The following is a 23,079-nucleotide window of genomic DNA, read 5'->3' on the forward strand; positions in this document are numbered from 1 at the left end:
TAATGGGGCCTTTGAGGGCAAAAGCAATGAAAGATTTTCCTGTCTGAAGGCAGACTCCCTTTCCCTTCGTGTTTTAGGATCACAGACCTTTATTGGCAAGGTGAAGCCAAAGCTAGCCCTCATAACGTTACTAAATGTGGTTTTTTTTTATGACATTCAATCTGTGAGCTAATTTAATTTTCTCCTGAAGTGTTCTATATAGGGATATCATCCTAGAGTTGTACTTGAAATGATTCTTTCAATATTTTTGTTTAGCTATCTGAAAATATTTAAGGGAACAGCGAATCAACTAAGAGCAACCCTGGGAAAATAATTATTTTGCCGTTTTAACAGAAAACTCCCTTTGTGATTTTGCAGCCACGACAGCCCAATCCTGACTGGCGTTACTCTGCCTCCCTGAGAGCAGGCATGCACAGGTATGTATTTCCCTCCTTCCTTCACTCAGGAATATGTTAACTGGGTATGATTCAGATAAACTGCATAAGCCAGAAGCAACTGAAGAGACTGAGAAGCTCCGCGGGGGTATAGCTCAGTGGTAGAGCACTTGGCTAGCATGAGTTCTGTCTGCAGCACTATAAAAATAAGACAAACAACAATGACAACAAAAACTATGAACCATTATAGATGCTCTGTCAAGAATGCAATCATTTTTTTATCCTGGTCTATTAGTTGAAACATTGGAAGTGATAGATGTTAAATGGTTCTCAAATTCTGGGAAATGAGAATCTTCTATAAAATCACACACAGAGATTTCTGTGTACTTTCACCAAAATTTTCTACAAGGATGTGTCAATTAAAATTTTTAAAAAATTCTATAAGGAAGTAATTTTAACTTTCTTCATCCCTCTTACTTACACTTTCTGTTCCTCACTTTAAAAAAATAGCTAATATTGATGCTTTCAGACTTCAGTATATTATGCAAGGTATATGCACATCTATCTTATTTTTCTATCTCACATTGACTATTATATCCTGTTAACCACAACAATTAATTGCTAGCTGGGTGTGGTGGTGCATGTCTGGAATCCCAATGGCTCAGAAGCCTGAGGATCATGAGTTCAAAGCCAGACTCAGCAACTTAGTGAGACCCTAAGTAATTTAGCAAGAAAAATGGGCAGGGGATGTGGCTCAGTGGTTAAGTGCCCCTGGGTTTAATCCTCAAAACAAAACAAAACAAATAATTACTATTCTTGTTAATGTTCACCTCTGTTAGTATCTTCTCCATCTTATTGTCATCAATAGCATAAACTTTTCAGAGGACAAACCACGTGCAGGGCCTTTATTGAATATCTGGAGACCAAATCTAGCTTATTTTAAATTAACCTAGAGTAATAGCATTACTCTAAGACTCAGATTGAATATAATTTTGCTTTTTCTACTTAGTCTTTTTGACAGTAATTGATTAACTACCATTATTCCCAGAGCTGATCTAATATCATGCCATGGGGTCAAATAAAATATTCATTATTTGTGAGTGTCTTTGGAAACCAAATGGGGAGGACCAAGAAGTTAATGATCACTATTACCCAAAGGATTTAATGTTAAAGAAGAAATAAAACTCCAAACGTAAGCCCCTCAAAATATCTGGGCAACTGTTAATTGAATCTTCACCAAACTTAGACCCATGTTTAGCTTACAGAGTATATGTAGAGTTAATGAAAAATTTGTTCTAGTCGATTAAAAATACATTAGATTAAAATAAATTAACATCCTCTCAAGTATTATAAATGAGCAAAAATCATTATTAATGGATACTATTTCTGAATCAGAAGCATTCAAAAAAGGCCTGAAAATTGTAGTTGACTTGGTAAGATGTCATATTGGAATCTGGGTTATAATTTGAGGCCAGAAACACTCATGCAGATGCCAGAACACTAAGTATCAGAAGGAATTCTTTATACTAAAAAAATCCAATTTATGCTTTTGTCTGTATCTGAGCTATTGGTGGAACCACACAATAGATCAAAACATGTTCAAAAACATGTTAAACTCTTGAAATTGAATTAGTGCTTTGCTTGAAAAGTACCAAAACTATGAGATGCACCTTAAAAACTACATTTAAAATGAAATATTAAAACATATTTTATCCTTGTTCCACTTTCAAATGAAAAAAAAGCCAAAAATGCTCCTATTTATATTTCAATTAAGATATTATAAGATTTAAATAGAAGAAATGAAACAGTATAGTACATTGAACACATATTAGAGTTGTAAATTTAAATGATACTCATTTTTTTCAATACATGTGTTTGATCTCTTGGCCTTTCCAGCCTCAAATATTATGTAACTGCTCTTCTGAAAATTCTGCTTTGAGCAGAACTGGTTCCAGGATAGTTACAAATTTATGAATCTGATTGAGTCCATATAATTGTTGGTAAGATCCCAAAACATCTGAAGATTAATATTTATACAAAAAAGGAAATTCTAGGTTGAAGATAAAGGGAATAGTAGTTGAAGGTGAAGGTCAGAGCTTAATGAATAAATTTATACTAGATATGTTGTTTGAAGTAAGAGAGTAAGAGAGCCTTGAACTTATAGTTGCCTTTCCTCATAATAATTAAAGTTTGCCTGATCTGTTGCTTCACATAATCCCTCAGCTAGTAGTCTAAGTTTTGTTTTAGTTATTTAATTTGCAAGATAAACAAATGTCTAGTTAAGAAGTGTCCTCTCATTTTGGTGAGAGTCTAGTTGGATATTGACTCTTAAGATCCTTCCTGGGGGCTGGGGATGTGGCTCAAGCAGTAGCGCGCTTGCCTGGCATGCGTGCGGCCCGGGTTCGATCCTCAGCACCACATACCAACAAAGATGTTGTGTCTGCCGAAAACTAAAAAATAAATATCAAAATTCTCTCTCTCTCTCTCTCTCTCTCTCTCTCTCTCTCTCTCTCCTTTCTCAAAAAAAAAAAAAAAAGATCCTTCCTGTTTATTCTGTCCTTCATTCATTCATCCACACATATTTGAAGGTCTAATATGCATTAGCAGTACACACACATAAATACAATGTTCTCTCTATCCTTGGACAGTTTTTGTTCTCTCTCTGCTTTGGACAAAATGTTAATACTACCATATTAATCAATCAAATGACCAATTTTTGTATGATATTACAGTTTTCAGCAAATGATTTTAGTATTTTTTTAGTATTTTTTTTCCTCTTTACTCTAGAGATCCCAGAAACAAGAGAACCTACAAGGGAGGATTGGCATCCTTGAGAACAAGCTCTCCTCATCTGCTTCAGCATTAAAATGTTAAAATGCCATTAGCCATCCAGTGGTTCTCCTGTTAGATTTAGTGAGTACCACATGGCATTAATGAAAACCAAAATTCCCATAAAGATAGAGCATATTTATTGCCAGTGTGGTACAGCAGGAAGTAAGTCAGTGATGATTATGCAGTTTATGTAAGGTGACTGCTCAGCAATAATTGCTGCAGTTCAAGCTTGAGAAGAATGTGTTAGTTGCAGCCCTGCCTCCATAGATGTAAGCAGTTTCCAAAGTGGAAGGAGAAAGACATTTGTGCTAACATATCTAACATATATTTGGGTCCATATGTTTATTCAGCTCTGTGCACCTGGAGGAGGCTGGCATTCTACGGGCTGGTCCAGGAGGGCCTGATCAGCAGTGGCCAACGGTATCCAGTGCAACACCAGGTAAAGAGCTGAGATCTCTATATTCCTGTTTGGTTTCTGGAAAACAATCAAATGACCAATTTTTGTAAGACCAAGAATGTTGATGACTCCCTTTTGATTCTTTCTTTCCTTTGGGGAAAATATTGATTTCTATACATATATAATTATTTTGATTTTATACTTATTATTTGTTAAGAGTTAAAAACAGCATGAGGGTATGTGTGTGTGTGTGTGTGTGTGTGTGTGTGTGTGTGTAATGAAATTCTTTCAAAAAATGATCTGATACCTTTCAAATGTGTAGGCCATCCTAGCCACATAGAGATGCCAGATCTGCTTCTCCCTGCACAGCAATATCCTCCTGCAGATGGAATTTTATTACCTTGGCATTCACACTGCCAAACATGACCACCTCAATTTTTTTCATTTAGAGGATCAATGGGGACTGGTTCTTAATCTAAACTTTCAGGAAAGAGATTCTCCAGGTAGAGGGGTGGGGGCTGGGGTTGTGGCTCAGCAGCAGAGTGCTAGCCTCGCACATGTGAGACCCTGGGTTTGATTCTCAGCACCACATAAAAATAAATAAATAAATAAATAAATAAATGTATTATGTCCAACTACAATTAAAAAATACATATTAAAAAAGATTCTGCCACATTAGATAAAACAGTCAATGGATGAATAAATAAAGGAAAATTGCTTAAACTCACATTTCCTTATTCTTGCCCAATCACTAACGCATTGTCATAAGATAAAAAATATGGCTTTTGCCCAACCCAGAAGCTTGGGAGGCTGAAACAGGAGGATTGCGAGTTTAGAGCCAGCTTCAGCAAAAGTGAAGCTCTAAGCAACTCAGTGAGACCCTGTCTCTAAATAAAATACAAAATAGGGCTGGGAATGTGACTCAGTGGCCAAGTGTCTCCGAGTCTAATCCCTAGTACCAAAATAAATAAATAAATACATAATTTTAAAAATATATTATATATATGAAATATGGCTTTGGAGGCATATTATATATTGGCTTTGGAGGCCCAGCCCTATGGCTGTTTTCAGAAAGGGAAGATTACAGATGGTAGAGACTAAATTATCCAACTAATTAATAATTATACTATAGTTAATAATGGTAGTGAATTTTCATTATTTATTCTATGACCAACATAATGATAAACTTTCGTATGAATTACATTCATTTATTTCTCATGAAAATTATTATTACCCCCATCTTACAAATGAGGAAACCAAGGATCATGTAGATTTAAGTAACATCTCCAAGGTGACAGAATTAATAAGTAATGAAGACAGAATTAAACCAGGGTTAGTCTAACCCCAGAGCCTGTGTTTTCAGCAACAAGACAGATACTGTTTCTTCTTGTTAAATTTGTCTACCATAATCTTCTATTAATAAACCATCACAATGATGATAGTAGTTACTAATTATCAATATATAATATGCTTAGACACTGTGCCAAGCACATGACATGTTAGTTTGATTTATTCCTCATGACAATTTTGCAAGGAACTTATTATATCTGTTTTAATTTAAAAAAAAACATTGGAGATGCAGAGAGGTTATGAAATATATATATAAATTCACACAGCTTATAAGTAGCAGAGGTAGGATTCAAACCCAAATTTGTCTAGCTCCAAATCCAAGTGTATATAACTTGGATTTATTTTCATAAATGGCTGTCTTGCAAGAGTCCATCTGAATTCAAATATGTACACATAACATATGTACATATATACATACATAACAAATGACATAAGAATGAATGTGTAAAAAATTGTTTCCAAAGATAATCAGGTGCCTTTCAAATAATTAGGCTAAATAACATGTGCAGCTAAGGAACTATTTTTACTGGCAACTGAAAGGGCTTTCATTGATTGTAATCAGCCAGCATTTGCTATTTATGAATGTTGCACAATTCAACTGAAAGTAAGTTTTGTCAGAAAAAATGCATAAGTTGAAGCAATTTATTAGAGAGCTAACACTGCCAGATGGCAAGGAGAAGACCATAAAATAGTTCATTGAACAAATCTGCAACCCCAATGTCAATTTGAAGTGAAGAATTGATGTAGGAGAAAGTAGTTTGAGACTACCAAATGTTACAGGATATGGAGGCATCTGGAAAAGTGAGAGCTACTCAATCAAAGCAGCCACATGAAATCATGCCTTGCTATCTTGCTTTCATTTCAGCATTATTTTTTTTTCTCATAGGAGCACTGTAGGTCAGCCTGTTGAGGCAGGAACTAATTTTGAATTCATTCTCCCTCTCATTCGTGATGCTGGCTGGTGTATATTTCTAGGCAAATAGGAAATAGGAACTGTCTATTGATTATTTCATACACCTGGCCTAGGTCTCTCCTTCAGATTCAAAAGGATGTTTTTGACAGAAGGTAGGGAATGGGTCTCCATTGCTTACCTTTCCTACTGGTGATGCAGAAGTCACAGGCCTCATGAACCTTGCTGGCTACAGGTGAAGTCTTCCGTTTACTCAATGGTGATCTAACCATACTTTTCAACATGCTTCTGCATCAACAATTGAAGTTAAAAGGCTTTTCCTCTATCCTGTCCTTTTGGTACTTTTAGATTTCAGGACTCAAAATAGGTTCTGCACTGTTTGGATGGAATATGGCATAAAGATTAAGATTACGATTTGGTGTCAGTTCTGAATTGAATTCCAGTTGCAAACTTACTTGCTGGGCGAGCATAAACTAATTGCTTAAATTCACACTTTCTTAATTATCCTTTGTTTAAATTGATTGTAATAAGAATAGCACCTATCTTATTTATTTGCCATGAAGACCAAAAAGAGAAAAAAAAGGCTGATCATAGGACTTGACATATAACATTAATAAATATTTAATATTGTTACTCCTTTTTTTTCCTGCAATACTTTTATGCAATCTATGATATGGCCTTAATTGATAATTTGATAGCCAGAATTCAGTAGTTCTCATTTGTAGGCCCTGATACAGGTCCTCTGAGGTAGTCTGGATCTCCCTGACATCTGTTTAGTCCATTTATCCCTCGGCAGCCCCTCTGGAGATGAAATAAAAAAGGTTGTATTAGTTGTGGCCTAAAGAAAAGGAAAATGTTCCCCAAACTTGGCCCAGCCTGCCTGTCAAGTTTCTTTTGTCCTTAGTACTTCATAGTGAGTGTGTGGTTGCTTCCAAATGGCATCCTTACACTTGTGCTTGAGCCCTTCCCATGACCAGCCAGCCACTCATTAGTCTGTTCCTAGGGATACTTGTAACGGTACTCGGTACTCGGTACTTGTGAGGGCTATGGCTATGTGCATAAGGGGGTGGAGCCTCCTCTTGCTCCAGTACTCATTTATGTGTATTTCTTGAAGTTGCTTTTTCCTCTTTTCATTCTTTTGCTTCATGACTAAACTGTTGATTTATTTTTATACTCTGTAAAAGCCTAGGATAAAGATGCCATAGTCTGAAGGGATCAGTGGAGGCATTACCAGGTGATGTTTTCTGCTGGATGAATACATCAGGCATTAAGCTGGTTAATCCTGATTACTGACCCCTTTCTCCAGCCTTACCTCTTGTGTGAGCAGACCTGGATCATGGGCTCCCTTATTTTCTTTCAGCTTCTCATGAGACTTAGCAGAGGAAGAAAATTAGCTAAACAGGGAATGCACAGAATACAGCTACAGCCTCCTTTTCAGTCGCAAGGAGTATTAAAGGGCTAGTCACTCTCTTTACAACTCTTTTTAACATTCTGAATGTGAATGCCCTGAAGAGGTTTTAATGAATGCTCTCTTGTGATTAGTTCCTAGAGAGAATCCTGTGAGGTTATAAAAAGATGGTCCCTGCCTGCCAGGGAGCTGGTCTGGCCACAGTGGGCCAGCAGCTTTGCTATCTCCTGCTAGTTTTTCTAGGGTCCTCTTTCTACCTTTCATGAGATCTCAAGACTTACTTAAGGTAATAGTTACTTTTAGAGTGGGAGATATAGTCAGCCATCCATATCCTCAGGTTCCACATCCAACTACAAATGAAAAAAAAATATGAAAAAAAATTGCATCTATACTGGACATGTACAGATACATTTTTCTTGTCATTCCTCCCAAACAATATACTATAACAACTGTTTACATAGCATTTACATTGTATTAGGTATTAAAAGTCATCTAGAGATGATTTAAAGTAGGAGGATGTATATAAGTCATATGCAAATACTTCACTATTTTATATAAGGGACTTAAATATCTGCAGATTTGGGTGTCCATGAGGGTCCTAGAAACCATTCCCCATGGATACCAAGGGACACTGTAAGATGCAATTTCTCTATCTTCAAGTGTTCAGGGAATCCCAAAGCACACAGCTGCCAAAGATAACATTATAGTTTATGGATCAAGGCCTCAGAGGATCTGGGACTAAACAGTGAAAGATAATTAGGTAGGAGAGAATACTAAGGCATTGAGGCTTAGCGAACTTTAATTTACAGTGACTAGACAGTGATTCTTAAAGTACAATTTCCAGAACAGGAGTACCAGCAATACCTAGGAACTTTTTAAAAATGTAAATTCTGAAACCCTACGTTGGACTTACCAAGTAGAAACTCTCAGCAGCCTGTTCAAACAAGCCACCCATGTGACTCCAGTGTACCCTAAAGTTTAAAAATTCATCTAGAGTAAATATTCCTTATGTTGCCAACTATCTTTGGAGGCCCAGAAACTGCAAGGAAGGCATCTGTTTATGATTCTTATGGGAAGCTGGGACCTTTCCCACACCAGAGAGATAATGAATTGCTGAGAGCTGGAACTCCAGAGTCAGAATGACCTTCCTTTGAATCCTTGCTCTGCCCCTCAATAGTTGTATTCCGGAACCATTACTTAACTTTTCTAGTCTCAGTTTCTTTCTCCGTAAAATTGGAGATAAGAGGAGTATCTGCCTCATAAAGGTTCTTACAAGAATTAAATGGTATAATAATCACATATTACAGAATAACAAGTCTGTAGTAAATAATAGCTATTTTTATGATTTTTCCCCCCAATGGATGAGTCTACCCTTGAACTTCAAAATCTAGATCCAAGTTGTTCTGAGTAGTCTCTGTCAGAAAGCTCTGTTATTATAGAGAATATTTTTTTTTTTACAGTGCCTCTTTGTTTCCATGGGGAATTGCTTTTTCCCTGATTTTCTACATTTCTTTATTCTGTAGAAGATGTACATAGTTTATGTGCCCTAGTTTTATAGAGGTTGGTGCTCTTATTTGTCTTAGAGATTCCTGCCTCTCTAACAAAACCAGCTCCCCAAGGAGAGACTCCATGGAGACTCCTCTGATTTTTTTCCCCAGAAAGAAACCATGTACCTTAAAATTTTTGGAAGCCATTTAGGAGCACTGTCAACATGAATTTTTCCATCTCACGAGTGACTGCAGCCTCAGGCCTTGTTGAAGAATTTAGAAAGCATGCTGTTCCACTAACCTGCTCACCCTAGACTTCTGCCGTTGTCATGGCAATGACAGTCCTGGGAGGTGTGTACATATCCTTATTTGGAAAAAAAAAAATGAGAACAGAGATTTTGTGAGTGGGGCAGCTCCCTCCTGTCAGTGTCCTCCACTCTCACTGTCCATCTGACAGCCCAGGAGGGCCAACTCAGCTTAGAAATCTCTAGCTGAGGAAATTTAGTCCTTGTAAGATACAATTTCACTTTCTGGTGGGGTGTGGAGCTCATATTTCTTGGAGTTCTCTATGTAGGTTATGATGAACAAAGAATTGGTTCTGGACTTGCCTGGAGGGAGGAAGCAAGTCTGATGTAGGAAGGGGACTTAGCATTCTAAATCTAGGAGAAGCCATGAGCTTAGTGAATGGAGCTTCTGACTTCATCCATTTGTGATTTTCTTCATCTCCTTCTTAGAGGAACACTGTTTTGTTCTTGTATTTCTTGTTTTCAGTGGGGAGAAAACTTTATGGAATGACCATGGTGGTGCAAGGCATTGTGCTAAAAGCCCCCTGTGATTTCTTTTTTTCTTTCTTAAATTTTATTTGTTCTTTTTAAATATACATGATAGTAGAGTATATTTTGACATATGTATACAATCATGGAGTGTTTTTAATGGTCATGTAAGTAAAGGACTGGAATTGAGATATCCTGGTTTTTCTAAAGTTAAACATATCTGTATAATAAATAGCTCCTGAGATAGTTCTTTCCCTATATACCTTGCATTTTCCTGCATCTCTCTCATTTCCTTTGTACAGTTCTTCCAGGATTGGAAGCCCTGGACAGAACACAGAGTTGGGCCGTGGTATATAATAAAAGAATTTCTTCCATAATAGTGGCCCCAAACAGAGAACATTAAATGGGGACTCAGATTTATGCTCCAGGACACAAATTTTAATGAAACACATGGTAAGCGGGAAAGAGCAGCAAGAACTGTTCCCTTATGCTACAGTTTCCTTCAAATCCCACACATGCAGAGATACAGGCCAATATAGGATAAGGAAATGGAGGATATAGGATAAGGAAATGGAGGAGCCTCGTTGTAGTTCTTTTGATTATCATTGATCCCTTTACTGTGCCAACTACATGAAGCAATATAGTGTGGTCCCTGAAAACTTCATCCTCAGAAACAACTTTTGACTACATCTTAGAAATTATACATTTTATCCTTTTGTTTCAGAGTGTCACTTGGAACAGGAGAATTTCTGAATTACACTTCTAGTTCTCACAACAAACCATTCTTTGTAGCTGAATTTTTAAGCCCCTTCTCAGGATCAGGTTTCTGCCAGGGAGATCCTAGTGTCACAAAGGATCAGAATTTGTGGATGAGAAGGTCATTGTCTAGTTGGTGAAGGATGTTCCTTCACCAACTTTGCCACCTGAGTCACCAAAGGTGACAGGCTACCTGTGTGTTTGATAGCTTTGTGGGGAAGGTGAGATGAGGTGGAATGTCTGCATCTCATTCTGTGGGAAAGATTGCTGGGATTGTTTAGAATCAATAGTCTTGGAACTCCTCTCTAGGAGGTATTTGAATAAGAAAACCTGCTTATGACCTGGGTTTAGGGCAGAGGAATACTAATAGTTTGCAATTCCTTTTAGCTTTGCATCTCTAGCAAGCCTTGCCCTGAGCCTCCCCTAGTAAACTAGAAATTAAAGCCTGCCCCAACAACAGCAGGGGACTTTCTTGAAAATATTTTCTGAGAAACAGCCCAGATTCCAAAGGAACTTGAAAAATTCATCTTCACAGAAGCACTCAGCTTTGTGGATGAGAAGGTCATTGCCTAATCTGGAGAAACATATTCAGGTCAAGCACTGGCTAGAGACCAGAGGCCTCTAGGGAAAGGTCAGAAGATTGCTCATTGCCAGAAAGCCTGGAAATGAATGTGTGGATTGGAGATGAGATTTTCTGTGCCTCAGCACTCGGAGTCTCATTACTCACAATCAGAAAACGGAGGGGGTGGCAGAGATAGATGCTGTTCTGCTCTTATCTAAGTTAGAGCAAGAGCTTCCTCAGCAATAGCTCTGACCACAATGGTCTATCTCCCAGGGAGTGGGCTATGCGAAGGATGGGAGAAGTCAGTCCTAAAGAGGGAAGTGGGAGAACAAAGGATGTTTGTGCTACTGTTAAAACAGGAAATTGCGAGTTTTATTAAAAAAAAATCTTTATACTCAGAGGCATATTCATAAAACAGTAAAGTATGAAAAGGTAACTTTTAAGAACCAAATTTGGATCCACAAGAGAACAGAAACAATGAGAAATTTATCATTGCTAGTATTATATCCCTTGTCTGTTGAATACCCACCCCGTCCTGGATCTCTCACATGAAAAAGCAACCAAATTTTAAAAATGAGTACATAAAGTCTAAATGAGCAAGTTCATTGTTGATGGATCAAAAAAATCCACCAACTTGGTCTTGCTTCCAACAGCTGTGTCCAGAGCTGTTTCTATAGGCAGCATCATGGGCCAAAGCTAAGTAGTGGGGTGACAATCCACAGATATTCCTCTCCTGTCTCTTTTGACTCTGCATCATAGATACATACTGTCTTACCCCAGAATACCCAAAGTATCTCTGTTCCCAAACTCATCTGGAATCAGGTAACCTAAGGGTCTGTATTAAGACTAGAATTCCCATCCAGTATGAGTGATTTACATTAGATGCACATTAAATTGCATGTCAGAGAGGCCAGATTTGGGGGGCTAAGAGTATCACAAGGTATAAACAGCTCTGGGGAAGACACCTTTGAGTCTGTGAGTTTCACTCTGTGTTTGATGGTGTGCTGATGTACCATGGACTACAGATTTTTTCGTCTTAGCTAAAGCCTATTAGTGGAGATGGTGGGGGCAAGCAAGCCTAAGGAAGATCTTCTTTTCTTAAGGATGTGTGCCAGTGGGAGTGTCTTTGTTGGTCAAAAGTCTTCATATCCTGTACTGTTGCCCCCTGTATTATAGAACAAGAGGAAGGAAGACTTAACAATAGCTACTATTTATTGAGAACTATGATAAGCACTTCACATGTGTATTGCATAGTCAAGCAACTTTAAGGGAGAAGTACATTGTTTCAGATAAGGAGATTGGGGCTCATAGGAATTAATTGACTTCCTTACATTTACATAGCTAGTAAATGTGTTTTCCTCACTTAAATATTCCTAGTTTCAAACAAGATGTCTACACACACTGATTCTTAAGAAATATTTGTTGAATTCATGAACAAATACAATGACAAGGGGCAGTATTTAAACCCATACCTGCCTGCTGCTGAGCCCTATACATTTAACACATGACTACTACTTGTCCCACATGACAGGTGAAGGGAAAAGCTTAGTTGTGTCAGTGTCTGAATTCCAGGCCAACTTTAAGGTCTGTATTAGTTTGACATTACTGCTATAACAAGTTACTATAAATTTAAAGATTAAAACAATACAAATTTATTATCTTATAGTTGGCAGGGCTGCATTTCTTCTGGAGACTCAATGGAAGGACCCATTTTCTTGCCTTTTTCAATCTTTAGAGACTCTCAGCATTTTTAGGCTTGTAGCCCCTTCTTTCATCTTCAAAGCATGCAGTACAGCATCTACAAATCTGTATGCCCCTCTTTCACTTTTAAGGACACTGTGATTATATTGAGCTCACCTGGATATTCAAGGATAATCTCCCTATCTCAAAATCCTTAACTTAATCCTATTAGCAAGGTCCTTTCTACCATATAACATAATGTATTCACAAGTTCTGGAAATTAGGATGGGGGGCATCTTTGGAGGGATATTCTTCTGCCTACCACAGGATCTTTCAAGTTCAGGTAGCAGTAGCTGCGTGTGTGTGTGTGTGTGTGTGTGTGTGTGTGTGTGTGTATTACAGTAGAGGTGAAGGTAAAATCAGGTGCATATTAGGAGCAAGATGAGAGTATAGTGAGTATGGACTAGACTTTAGACCCCTTTTTAAGGCTACTAATTGTCAGAAATCTGGTGGAGACTGATTGGTCATTCCCCTTTCCCTCCAAATTTCAATTAATTAAGAATAGAGATAAGGAGCCAATCGAAGGATCAAAGTTAGCATCAAGTTTAGTATTGGTACAAAATAGCCTAGGGTATGTGGTAGGGTATGTGGTAGGGTCTCCAACTTCCAAACTGAAAAATGGCAGTCATCTCCCTTTGTGAGAAGGTGAGATGATGATATGATTATTATCAAATATAGGCTGAGGTAGAGCAGAGAAAGGGAATGAAAATTAAGGTGGAAGAACAATGTCTGTTGATGCTAACCTTGCCCATTTAAAAATGAAGCCCAAGGTCTGGGGATAGAGCTCAGTTGGTAGAGTGCTTGCCTCACATGCACAAGGCCCTGGGTTCAATTCCCAGCACCACCAAAAATAAAAAAGAAAAAGAAAAAAAGAAGAAGCACAATCCATTTAATATCAGGCTTTCAGTAATCCACACCCCCACCCCAATTAGATAAACCAATTAGATAAGCAACTCTTCCTGGGCCCAGTAATAAAATAGAGCTGATAGTTGTCCTCCTAGTACATTCCCCAAAGCTAGGACTACTGATTTGATGGGCATTCCTTTCTCTTTGGATAGAGGTGGCATGTGGAAAGAGGAGGAAAAGAGTTCCCGCTACATTAGTATGTTAAGGACTAAGAGATACCACTCTGCTCCAGGCTTAAGAACATCAGTCCAAGAGGCGGAAGGAGGCAGAAGAGGACAGAACTCTTTGGATCATTCACAGCCAGTTTGGAAGGAATCAATCATGGCACATGGTAGATAGTAAAACAATCACAGTCCACAACGGATCCAAGGGAACAGGAAAATGTGTGTCGCCTGCCTTGCATGCATCTAGCATCTGTGAGTGCAAATTAAATGTATACTCAGAACTTCCCTGAAGTTGAAAAGAGGAGAATTAAGGGCCTAATCCATATGTACCTATGCATTGAGGGCTGAGGAGTAGGGAGTGCTTCAGCCAATATTACCAAGTCCCATCTGTTTTCCCCCAGTGCTGCTTATGTATTGAGAACAGGAGTTATAGTGGTTTGGGGACAATTTTATGGATACACACAATACCTTGGGATTTGTCTGATTTTTAGTGGTATCTTGCTTAAAACCTAGTATCACACCAGTTCCCTCCTTGAGATTCTAAAGGCAAGAAGGCACCTCCAAAACTTAGGGCCTCTCTATATCTCCACAGCTTGACACTCCACATACCACTCCCAGTGATTGGGCCATGGATTTCATGAAGGAGCTTTCCTAGAGGCCAGCCTCCCCTGTGGGCCCCATGTGTCACTGAGATGTTAGTCCAACTACTGTCCCTGTCATCTGCAGTCAGTGGGGCTGTGTTTAGTCAGTGGTCAGTTTCACCTCAATTTCCTTCAGTTAGACCAAGCACAAACTGATTTCTAAATCTGCCTTTAGAAAATCTCTTTAGGGAGGATAAGTGTTTTGGTATATCCTCTCCATGTCTAGGGAATTAGAGATATAAATTAGCTTCTTTGGTCTTTCTCACGCAGAGTTACAACCTTGCCTCCAGGATAATAGCCCTCTAAATGGCTGTGATTTGAAGGGCACCAGGAAGATTCTCCCACAAGCCACTTCTCAGGCAGGTCCCTAGAACTCCATGATTAACCATCACCAGCAGCATTTTCTGTTAAAATCCTTATTTATTCCTTACCCCTACCCCCAACCCCCATAAAGAAGTGAAATATAAAGTATCCCGCCCAGGGGATCTTTCCTTGTCTTTTCTTCAATATAGAATGTGGTTGTACCCCTCTATATAGTCATCAAATCATCGTGTATTAAGTTCATACATCAGGCTAGGCTCTGTTCTAATATGAATAAAATATTAAAAGTAATATAGTTCTGTCTTCATCTAGTGGATAAGGCAGAAATGTAAAGAAATAAGGTGGAAATTTGATAATGTCATATGATAAGGACCACAGTTGTGTCATGCATAGGTAGAACAATGTCAGAGAAGGAAGCTGGAACAAATTGCCAGGGCCTGTCCATCCAGAATGGGGCCCAGGATTTGTCACTGTCATAAGCAGTACAAACCTTATGTAAATAAAGTAAGCTGGTCCATCTTTCTCAAAAGGATCTTCAAAATTGTTTTCACAAAGCCCCTCTCAGCAACCATGAATAATAAATGTGGTGGGAGACCAGAAGATGGAATTGGGAATTTAGGGGTTCAAATCAGAGATATCAACTCACTAGATATTGTAGGATGGTGAGGGGAAGAGAGATCTGGGCAAAGGAAATAATACATGCAAAAAAAAAAGTCAGAAGTGCATAATTTGGATGACTAGGAAGAGTACATCTAATAGACGGGGTGGAATAGGGCTGCTGGGAAATGAAACCAAAAAGGTGGACTAGAGTCAGATTTGTAGGGCTTTAAATATCCTGTTTAAAAAGTGAAGTTTTATTTGCTGGCAAAGGAGAACCACTAGGTAGGTTTGTTTTTAGGAAAAGAGATTCTTTTAAGATCCCTTAGCTTTATTGAACTTTGAAAAGCTACCTATGAGATGACAAAATGAGTTAATACTAACAACTCTGTGTTTTTGTTTTTGTTTTTTCCCAAGCCAAGAATTACAACTTTAAGTGTCTAGAAAGGGAGAATTAAAGGGGAGATAAATATAACATTTTTTTTTTTTTTTTTACAAAAGGACAAGCTTTGAAAATGTTCTTAGGCAATTCTGGTGTGTTGGTGTGGGTCATGTCAGAGAAAATATGGACAATGAAGGACAGATTTGCTTAAAATTTGCCTTATATTAGTTTCTTAAGAGAGGCAGCATTACATAGTGCCTCAAATCCCTGTTAATACCACCTAATAATTGTGCAAACTGAGCTCAGATTTATTAATGTGTAAAAGAGGAAAGAGTGTAGATTGTGTAATAATTAAATGAGATAATGCTCCGGGTGCAGTGGCACATGCCTATAATCCCAGCGGCTGGGTAGACTGAGATAGGAGGATCCCAAGTTCAAAACCAACCTCAGCAACAGCAAGACGCTAAGCAACTCAGTGAGACCCTGTCTTTAAATAAAATACAAAAAAGTGGGGAGGGGCTGGGGATGTGGCTCAGTGGTTGAGTGCCCCTAAATTAATCCGAGGTACCAAAAAATAAATAAATAATGAGATAATGCATGCAAAATGCTCAGGACAGTTCTTAGCTTGTGGTAAACACTCAAAAATGTTATCTGAATCGTATCTCTACTCAATTTAATACTTCTGTCACTTAGCACCATGCCTCCCAGTAAAATGGAATTCAAAATGTTTTTGCTGGATTAAATGGATGGGATTGAAGTGTGTAGAGTTGGGGTGATGGTGGTGATGGAAAGAGTTTTCTCTGCATCTCGTTCTCTGTCTACTGCAGCATTCTGACAGCATCTCCATTTCATAGCTCAATGCAGAGATATCACTACTTGTCTTGAAATGGTTGCTCAAGGCTGAGAAGTGACACAGCAACACAGAGCCTGGGATTGCTGCCAAATTTTAAGAAGCACAGATTGTAATGTGAGAGGGGGAGGGTAAAAAAGAAAAGTTTGAACTAAACGAAAGCCAGAAGCTGTTTTACTGTTAGGTAAAAGGATCATGCCTCACATAGTTCCAGGTGGGGCAGGCAGTATGAAACCTTTGGGAAGTCACTGTTAAGTGCTGATGTTGAAGGAGAGACCCAGCAGAGGACTCAAGTCCAGGCAAGGCTGCCTTCATGAGGCTCCACATATAAAGAAGGCTCTGTTTGTCTCAATGTCACACAGTCACTGTCTTGAGGTTCTTAATTTGTTAATAAGCTCTCCCGCCCCCAGCACACCCCATTTTCATGTGTCACTCAATCCCACAAATTATGTAGGGGGTTCAGGCTATTTAGGGCATTTTGTCTTAGCTAGTTTTTGAGCCACATCAAGTTAGTGTTTCTTTCAATGCCTATCTCTATTTAAAAAGAAACAAAAATTAGGAAAAAAATAATCTGTTCAGAATCTTTAAAAAATGAATAATGCCTCATTACCTACTTCTAGCCACACTCCCCAGAAATAACTACTACTAAAGTAGTATATTTAGTAATAGTAGTAGTAGTACTGGGGGTTGAACCCAGGCATTCTTTACCACTGATCCACATCCCTCTACTTCCAGCTAGTGCTGTGTGTCACTTAACTCAGCCCTTTTTATTTTTTATTTTGAGACTGGGTCTGGCCAAGTTGCTTAGGGCCTTGCTAAGTTTGCTGAGGCTAGTTTTGAACTTGCTATCTTCCTGCATCAGCTTCCTGAGCTGTTGGGATTACAGGCATGAGCTAAACCTCACCCTGCTCAAAATGGTATAATTCTATGCATAGTAGCATATAGCTTGTCTGTGTGTGTGTTTAACACACACCTAAACTGGTATATATAGATCTGCTTTATTCTTCTTCATAAGGGAGTAGTACTATGTTGTATGCTGATATTTTATTTATCCACTTTCCTTTTGGTATCTTCATATTTTAAACAATGCAGTACACATTCTTATACATATACCCTTATATCTTATCCATTCCTACTAGTACTTATAAAAGATAGATTTCCAGAAATAGGATTGCTGGGTCGTAGGCTATAAAAATATCAAATTGCTGAGTGCAATGGCCCACACCTGTAATCCTAATGGTTTGGGAGGTTGAGACAGGAGGATTGTGAGCCTCAGCATCTGCCAGCCTCATCATCTGCGAGGTACTAAGCAACTCAATGAGACCCTTTGTCTGAATAAAATACAAAATAGGGCTGGGGATGTAGCTCAGTGGTCAAGTACCCCTGAGTTCAATCCCTGGTACCAAAAAATCATCGTCATCATCATCATCATCAAATTGGCATTCTCTTATCTGCAATTGGATTGCACTTATTATACAATTCCCTCTGCCCTCTACCTCCAGCTAGTGCTGCTGTATGTACTTAACTCAGTGACACCACCAATAAGAGACTTAGCCTCCAGATAGAGAATACTGAAGCCGAGAGGGAAGAAAATATACTTGAGAATAATAATAACAGCTAAAATATATTGAACACTTAAATTATGTACCATGTATTATTCTAAGTATTATTCAAGGATAAGCTCCTCTAATCTGTTCCAATCCCAGAGATAAGGCTAGTAGTAGTAGTAGTAGTAGTAGTAGTAGTAGTAGTATTTTGGTAACAGGGATTGAACCCAGAGGCACTTAGCCACTGAGTCACATCATCAGCCGATTTTATTTTTTGAGACAGGGTCCCTCTAAGTTGCTTAGGGCCTCTCTAAGTTGCTGAGGCTGGTTTTGAACTCAGGATCCTTCTGTCTCAGCCTCCCAAGCCATAGGATTACAGGTAAGTACCACTGCACCCAAGAAGGTTATCATTATTCCCATTTTACTGCTTAGGAAACTGAGACATCTCAGGTTTAATAAGGTTATGCATCTAGTAAGAGGGGGACAGGATCTGAAGTGGGGCTGTTTGACTTCTGACTCTGCCCTTAACCACTGCACATAAGTCTCCAGAAAGTTCAATGCCAGTTACTCTACCTTGTCTGTTCCTTAAAGCTATTATTGTATTTACTCATTTACTTGTCTTTTTCAACAGTGTAACTAACCTAATATTCACATTCATATTCCTAATTCCTAGCATAATGCCTAATTTATAGTAAATAATCAGCTTAGTTGAATGAGTAACAATGCTCCTGGGAGGTAGCTAGTGTATCCATTTCATAGATGAAGAAATTAAAAGTCATTGTTAATTCTGCTGTCATATATAACTGATTAGAATAAAAAAATTTTAAAAAAGTCAATGTTAACCAAATAGTATAGTAGAAAATGGTAGCAAACAGAAGGGTGGAGCTGATGTTTGAGCCCAAGTCTCCTTTTTTCTTTTCTTTTTTGTCCTTTTTAGTTATATATGACAATAGATTATGCTATGACATAATTATAAAAGCAGGCAATATAATTTGTTCTAATTCAGTCCCCAATATTTTATTTTCCCCTGTCTTCCTCCTACCCCCTATTCCTTCTCTCTACTGATCTTTTTGCTGTTTACTTTGATACCTAGTTCAGTGTATCTGCCTTCCACCCACTCTGGTGTCTCCTTCAGAGGCCCTGGAGCATAACTCCCTCCCTAGCAACCATTGCTAAACTGGAAAACTTCACAGCTGGATGTCCTCCATGACCCCTGAGGGGAAGAGTCTAATAGAGGGTGGGTCTCAGGAAAATAGAGCTCCTGGAAGTACTTTGTCTAGGAATTGGCTGTTGGGGTGGGGTGTGTGTGTGTGTGTGTGTGTGTGTGTGTGGCAGGAGGGGGGTGGTCCTAGAGGGATACTACATAGTGGTAATATCTATCCTTATTTTAGAGTTTCTGCATGCCAGGCATTATTCTCTGTAATTTAAGAGTCTTGTCTCTTTTTAATGCTCACAATCCCATTAGATGGATATTGTTATCATTGTTTTGCATGTGAAAAAAGGGTGCTGAGAAGCCAAATGACTTGCTTAAGGTTACCTTACAAATAAGTCCTTGTTGGGAAGCTGAGATTCCAGCTCAAGTCTGTGTGATGTGCAGAACCTACATTCTCAGCACTCTGTTCCCCAAAGATTATACAGAGGGGGAATTTTGAGAAGAAGCTATAAAGGGAAACTACCCTCCCTAGATCCTGGGGGACCTTAACAACTAGGAAATAAGATAGAGAAAAACCATGTAGCCTGAGCCCTGCTGAGCTACAGGGGTCATGGAAAGAAGAAATGTGATTTTCTTCTTTTTTTAAAAAGCTGACTGTGGAGAGCTATGAAGGTTTGAGACCAGCCATTCCAATGTTTGAATCTGGGTTCGCAGCACATGATGTCTTTATACTCTTAACCTAGAAATGGCAGAGTTATTTTGGGCACAAAGCGAGAGAGCTTTGGCTTTAAAAATATGCCAAGTGTATTTATCTCTTCCGCTCCAAGATTACTGAAAATTAGCCCAGCTGTGGCCTGAGGCACCAAACAGCCACAGAATCTTATTACAGATCAGCTCAGCCCACCCAAAGAGAGTGAAACACCCAAGAGTAGCAACTCCAGTGGCTCTTAGGGAAGGTACAGGATCAGCCTCCCGCTTGCCAAGCCTTGCTTGCAATCTCACTTACACTATCCTCCGACCAGCTATTCTAGATTTCAAAATGCTGGACTGTGATTCCAGTTCAACTCTGTCTCCCACCACTTCCCCCAAGGCTTCACAAGAAGTAAAAAATAAATAAATAAATTAAAAATGAATGAATGTATGAATGAATGAACCAACAAATGACAATTGGATTATTACTAAATGACAGTGGGACAAGAATTTTTCAGCTTTTTATTGTCAAAACCCTGTGCAATTCAGGGCAAATCATCTTGCTGTAATTCAAGCCTTCTGATTTCTTTCTTTCCTGCTGGAGATCAAATCAAGACCTGTGCCTGCTGGGCAAGCACTCTATCACTGAGTTACTTTTCCAGCCCCAGTCTTCAGATTTCTTACATATAAATTAAAATCCTTTATATACATATTTAAATATATTATAAATTTAATTAATTAATTATAATAAAGTAAGTGTATTTAAATAAATATACATTGCCAAGTGCTTAATAAACTGCTTGACTCATGATGAGCAATCAGTAATCCTTAAACAAATAAATGACCTTTTTTTGCTCTGATCTTGTTAATAAGAAAAATTGAATGAGGTTTTACTTTGTGTCAGACAGTGTCTATGGACTCTATAAGGACAATTACATTTAATGGTAAAACAACCCTAAGAGATGGGTGCTATTATTATTTCCTTTATAGATGAAAACAGGCCCAGATACATTAAGTCTTTTGCTGAACATAATTTACATGATGTACTGGGGCTTAAACCTAGATATTCTAATTACAGAGCCTAAGGTATTAGAAAGAACAGGGAGTATATTTTTACATTCCTTTCTTTCCAGGGAAAATTCTTTCCATTGTTCACTGAAGCACCAGGGAAACACTGGAAGTGCTAAGCCAGGTGTTGGTAGCTTTCTCTCTCTCTCTCTCTCTCTCTCTCTCTGATTGAGGACAGGATTTGGATTTCAGACCAGGATTCTCCTGTATTTTGTGGCTTTTTACTAAGACAAGCTTTGCCCAATTCTTGAAGGATTGGGAGGAGGAGCTCATCCAGTCGGTTCACAAACCCACAAATGGGATGGGGGTGGGGAGGTAGTTGGAAATGTTTTACAACCTGGTGTTTCAGCGGTTTGAGGGTGGATGGCTTTTGCCTTTGGTCAGGCTATGCCTGTGTAACTCCACAATCTGTTAAATTCTGGGAAAGAGAGGCAGAAATAGAGACACAGAGAGATTAAATGGTCGCTCAAAGCCAAAAGGTGCAAAGGAAATCAGAGCTGCTTGAAAGCAGACAGGGGTTGGCTTTCAAGGTAGAGGCGACAAGGACAAGGAAAAGTAAAGGCGTCCTGTCCCCGTGCAGAAAGCCTCTGGCTTTTCATTTGCAAACGGAGGATTTGCAAAGCCTTCAGAGCCCTGATTCTTCCCAGGGTAGTCGGAGACTGCAGCAGCAGGCCCCGCACCAGAGAAGGAGCAGTCCAGCGGAGCAATCTGACTGGGCCGGAAACGGCTGTAATCATGTAAAAGCTTTTGCTAGCTGCACTGACTTAGCGAAGTGGGCGGTAGGCCGGCTCCAGAGTGCTGTCTGGCAAGACAGTCCCCAGCTTAAATCAAAATGATGGGTTTTCTGGAAGCTCTTTATTAACCTCCGCACTGAAATCCCAGAGATGGTAACAAAGGAATGAATGGGGAGTGAAGGGGCGGAGCTGAAACCTGGAGACTGTACTGCGATTTTCCTGACTTGTCACTCCCTCATCCACACCCCTCCCCCCTCCTCCTCCACTCCTTTCCAACTGATCCTAGTTTAGAGGATCCTGCCTACCTCTCTGGGACTCCCAGACGATAACAAAACAGTTAATAACCATAACAATTGCTATTATTGTATTATATTTCAGGGGTTTCCAAGGACCTTGCTGTACAGCTCAAGATTATCTCTTGACTGGAGCCTGCCTAGATTTGAGTTTTAGGTTCCACCAGTTAATAATCATGTGACCATTTGTCCTAAGTCCATCAATAAAAGACATAGACGTCAACAATGTCTGTTTTATATGGTTCTAGTGAGAACCAAAAAGAGGAAACATGTAAATCAGAAAACTCTTTCCTGATCTTGGTTATCATCTAGAGCAGTTCAGAATGGGGATTCAGGGTGAGTTTTACAAGCGTGTCCTTTGCTTCAAAATCTTAGAACCTTCCCTGGCATTTGATTCCCAATCAGTCCTGGTCCCTGGGATCCAACTACATAAGCTCAGGCAGCCAGGCTTAATTTAACATGCAAGAGGAAAGTTAGGAATTTTGCCAAAAAGACTCCTGAGCAGGGCCAAAGTATATTATAGGATTACATGAAGTGGCCAACTACAACTGGAGGGCAGTTTTTATAGTAAAAGATGAAGATATAAGTGTTTTTTTAATAAAACATGTTGTGCTGGGCTGTAATTCCAGCATCTTGGGGGGCTGAGGCAGGAGGATAGCAAGTTTGAGTCCATCCTGGGCAAGTTAGTGAGGTCCTGTCCCAAAACACAAAATAAAAAGAGTTGGGTATTTAGCTAAGAGATATAGCACACCTTAGTTCAATACCAAATACTGCCTTCCCCCCACAAAAAAGTATGTTGTTCTGATTTTTAAAGTTTATTTTTACTTTTTGTTCTTAAAATTTTTGATACATAATTATATATAATAGTTATAATAGTGAGATTCATTGTGACATTTCTATATAGGCACATAACATAATTTGGTCAATTTCATTCTCCAGGACTTCTTTTTTTCCTGACTTTTAAATGTATCCCTATTCACTGTGAAGACATTGACCAATACTATCCCCACCAAAAGAAGCATCACCATTTTTTAAATAATTATGATCATACTCCACTAAAACTTTTTAAGTCCTATTAGTTTTAATCTGAATGTCTGTCTGGGAAGGGCTCTGCCTAAAGATTCGGATTCCCACAAACTTGATG

The 23,079-nt window shown here is 38.8% G+C and overlaps 1 protein-coding gene across 1 annotated transcript in view; it reads left to right on the forward strand.

The window, feature by feature from the left end:
- The window catches only part of Pcdhac2 (protocadherin alpha subfamily C, 2), a 39,374-nt gene that overhangs the window by 11,200 nt on the left and 5,095 nt on the right, over window positions 1-23,079 (forward strand). The window contains exons 2-3 of the mRNA XM_026384424.2: window positions 358-416; window positions 3,557-3,645. Coding sequence (XP_026240209.1) covers window positions 358-416; window positions 3,557-3,645 — 148 coding nt within the window. The remainder of the gene's footprint in view (window positions 1-357; window positions 417-3,556; window positions 3,646-23,079) is intronic.

This window comes from Urocitellus parryii, chromosome 1 (genome assembly GCF_045843805.1).
Source record: "Urocitellus parryii isolate mUroPar1 chromosome 1, mUroPar1.hap1, whole genome shotgun sequence".
Lineage (NCBI taxonomy): Eukaryota > Metazoa > Chordata > Mammalia > Rodentia > Sciuridae > Urocitellus > Urocitellus parryii.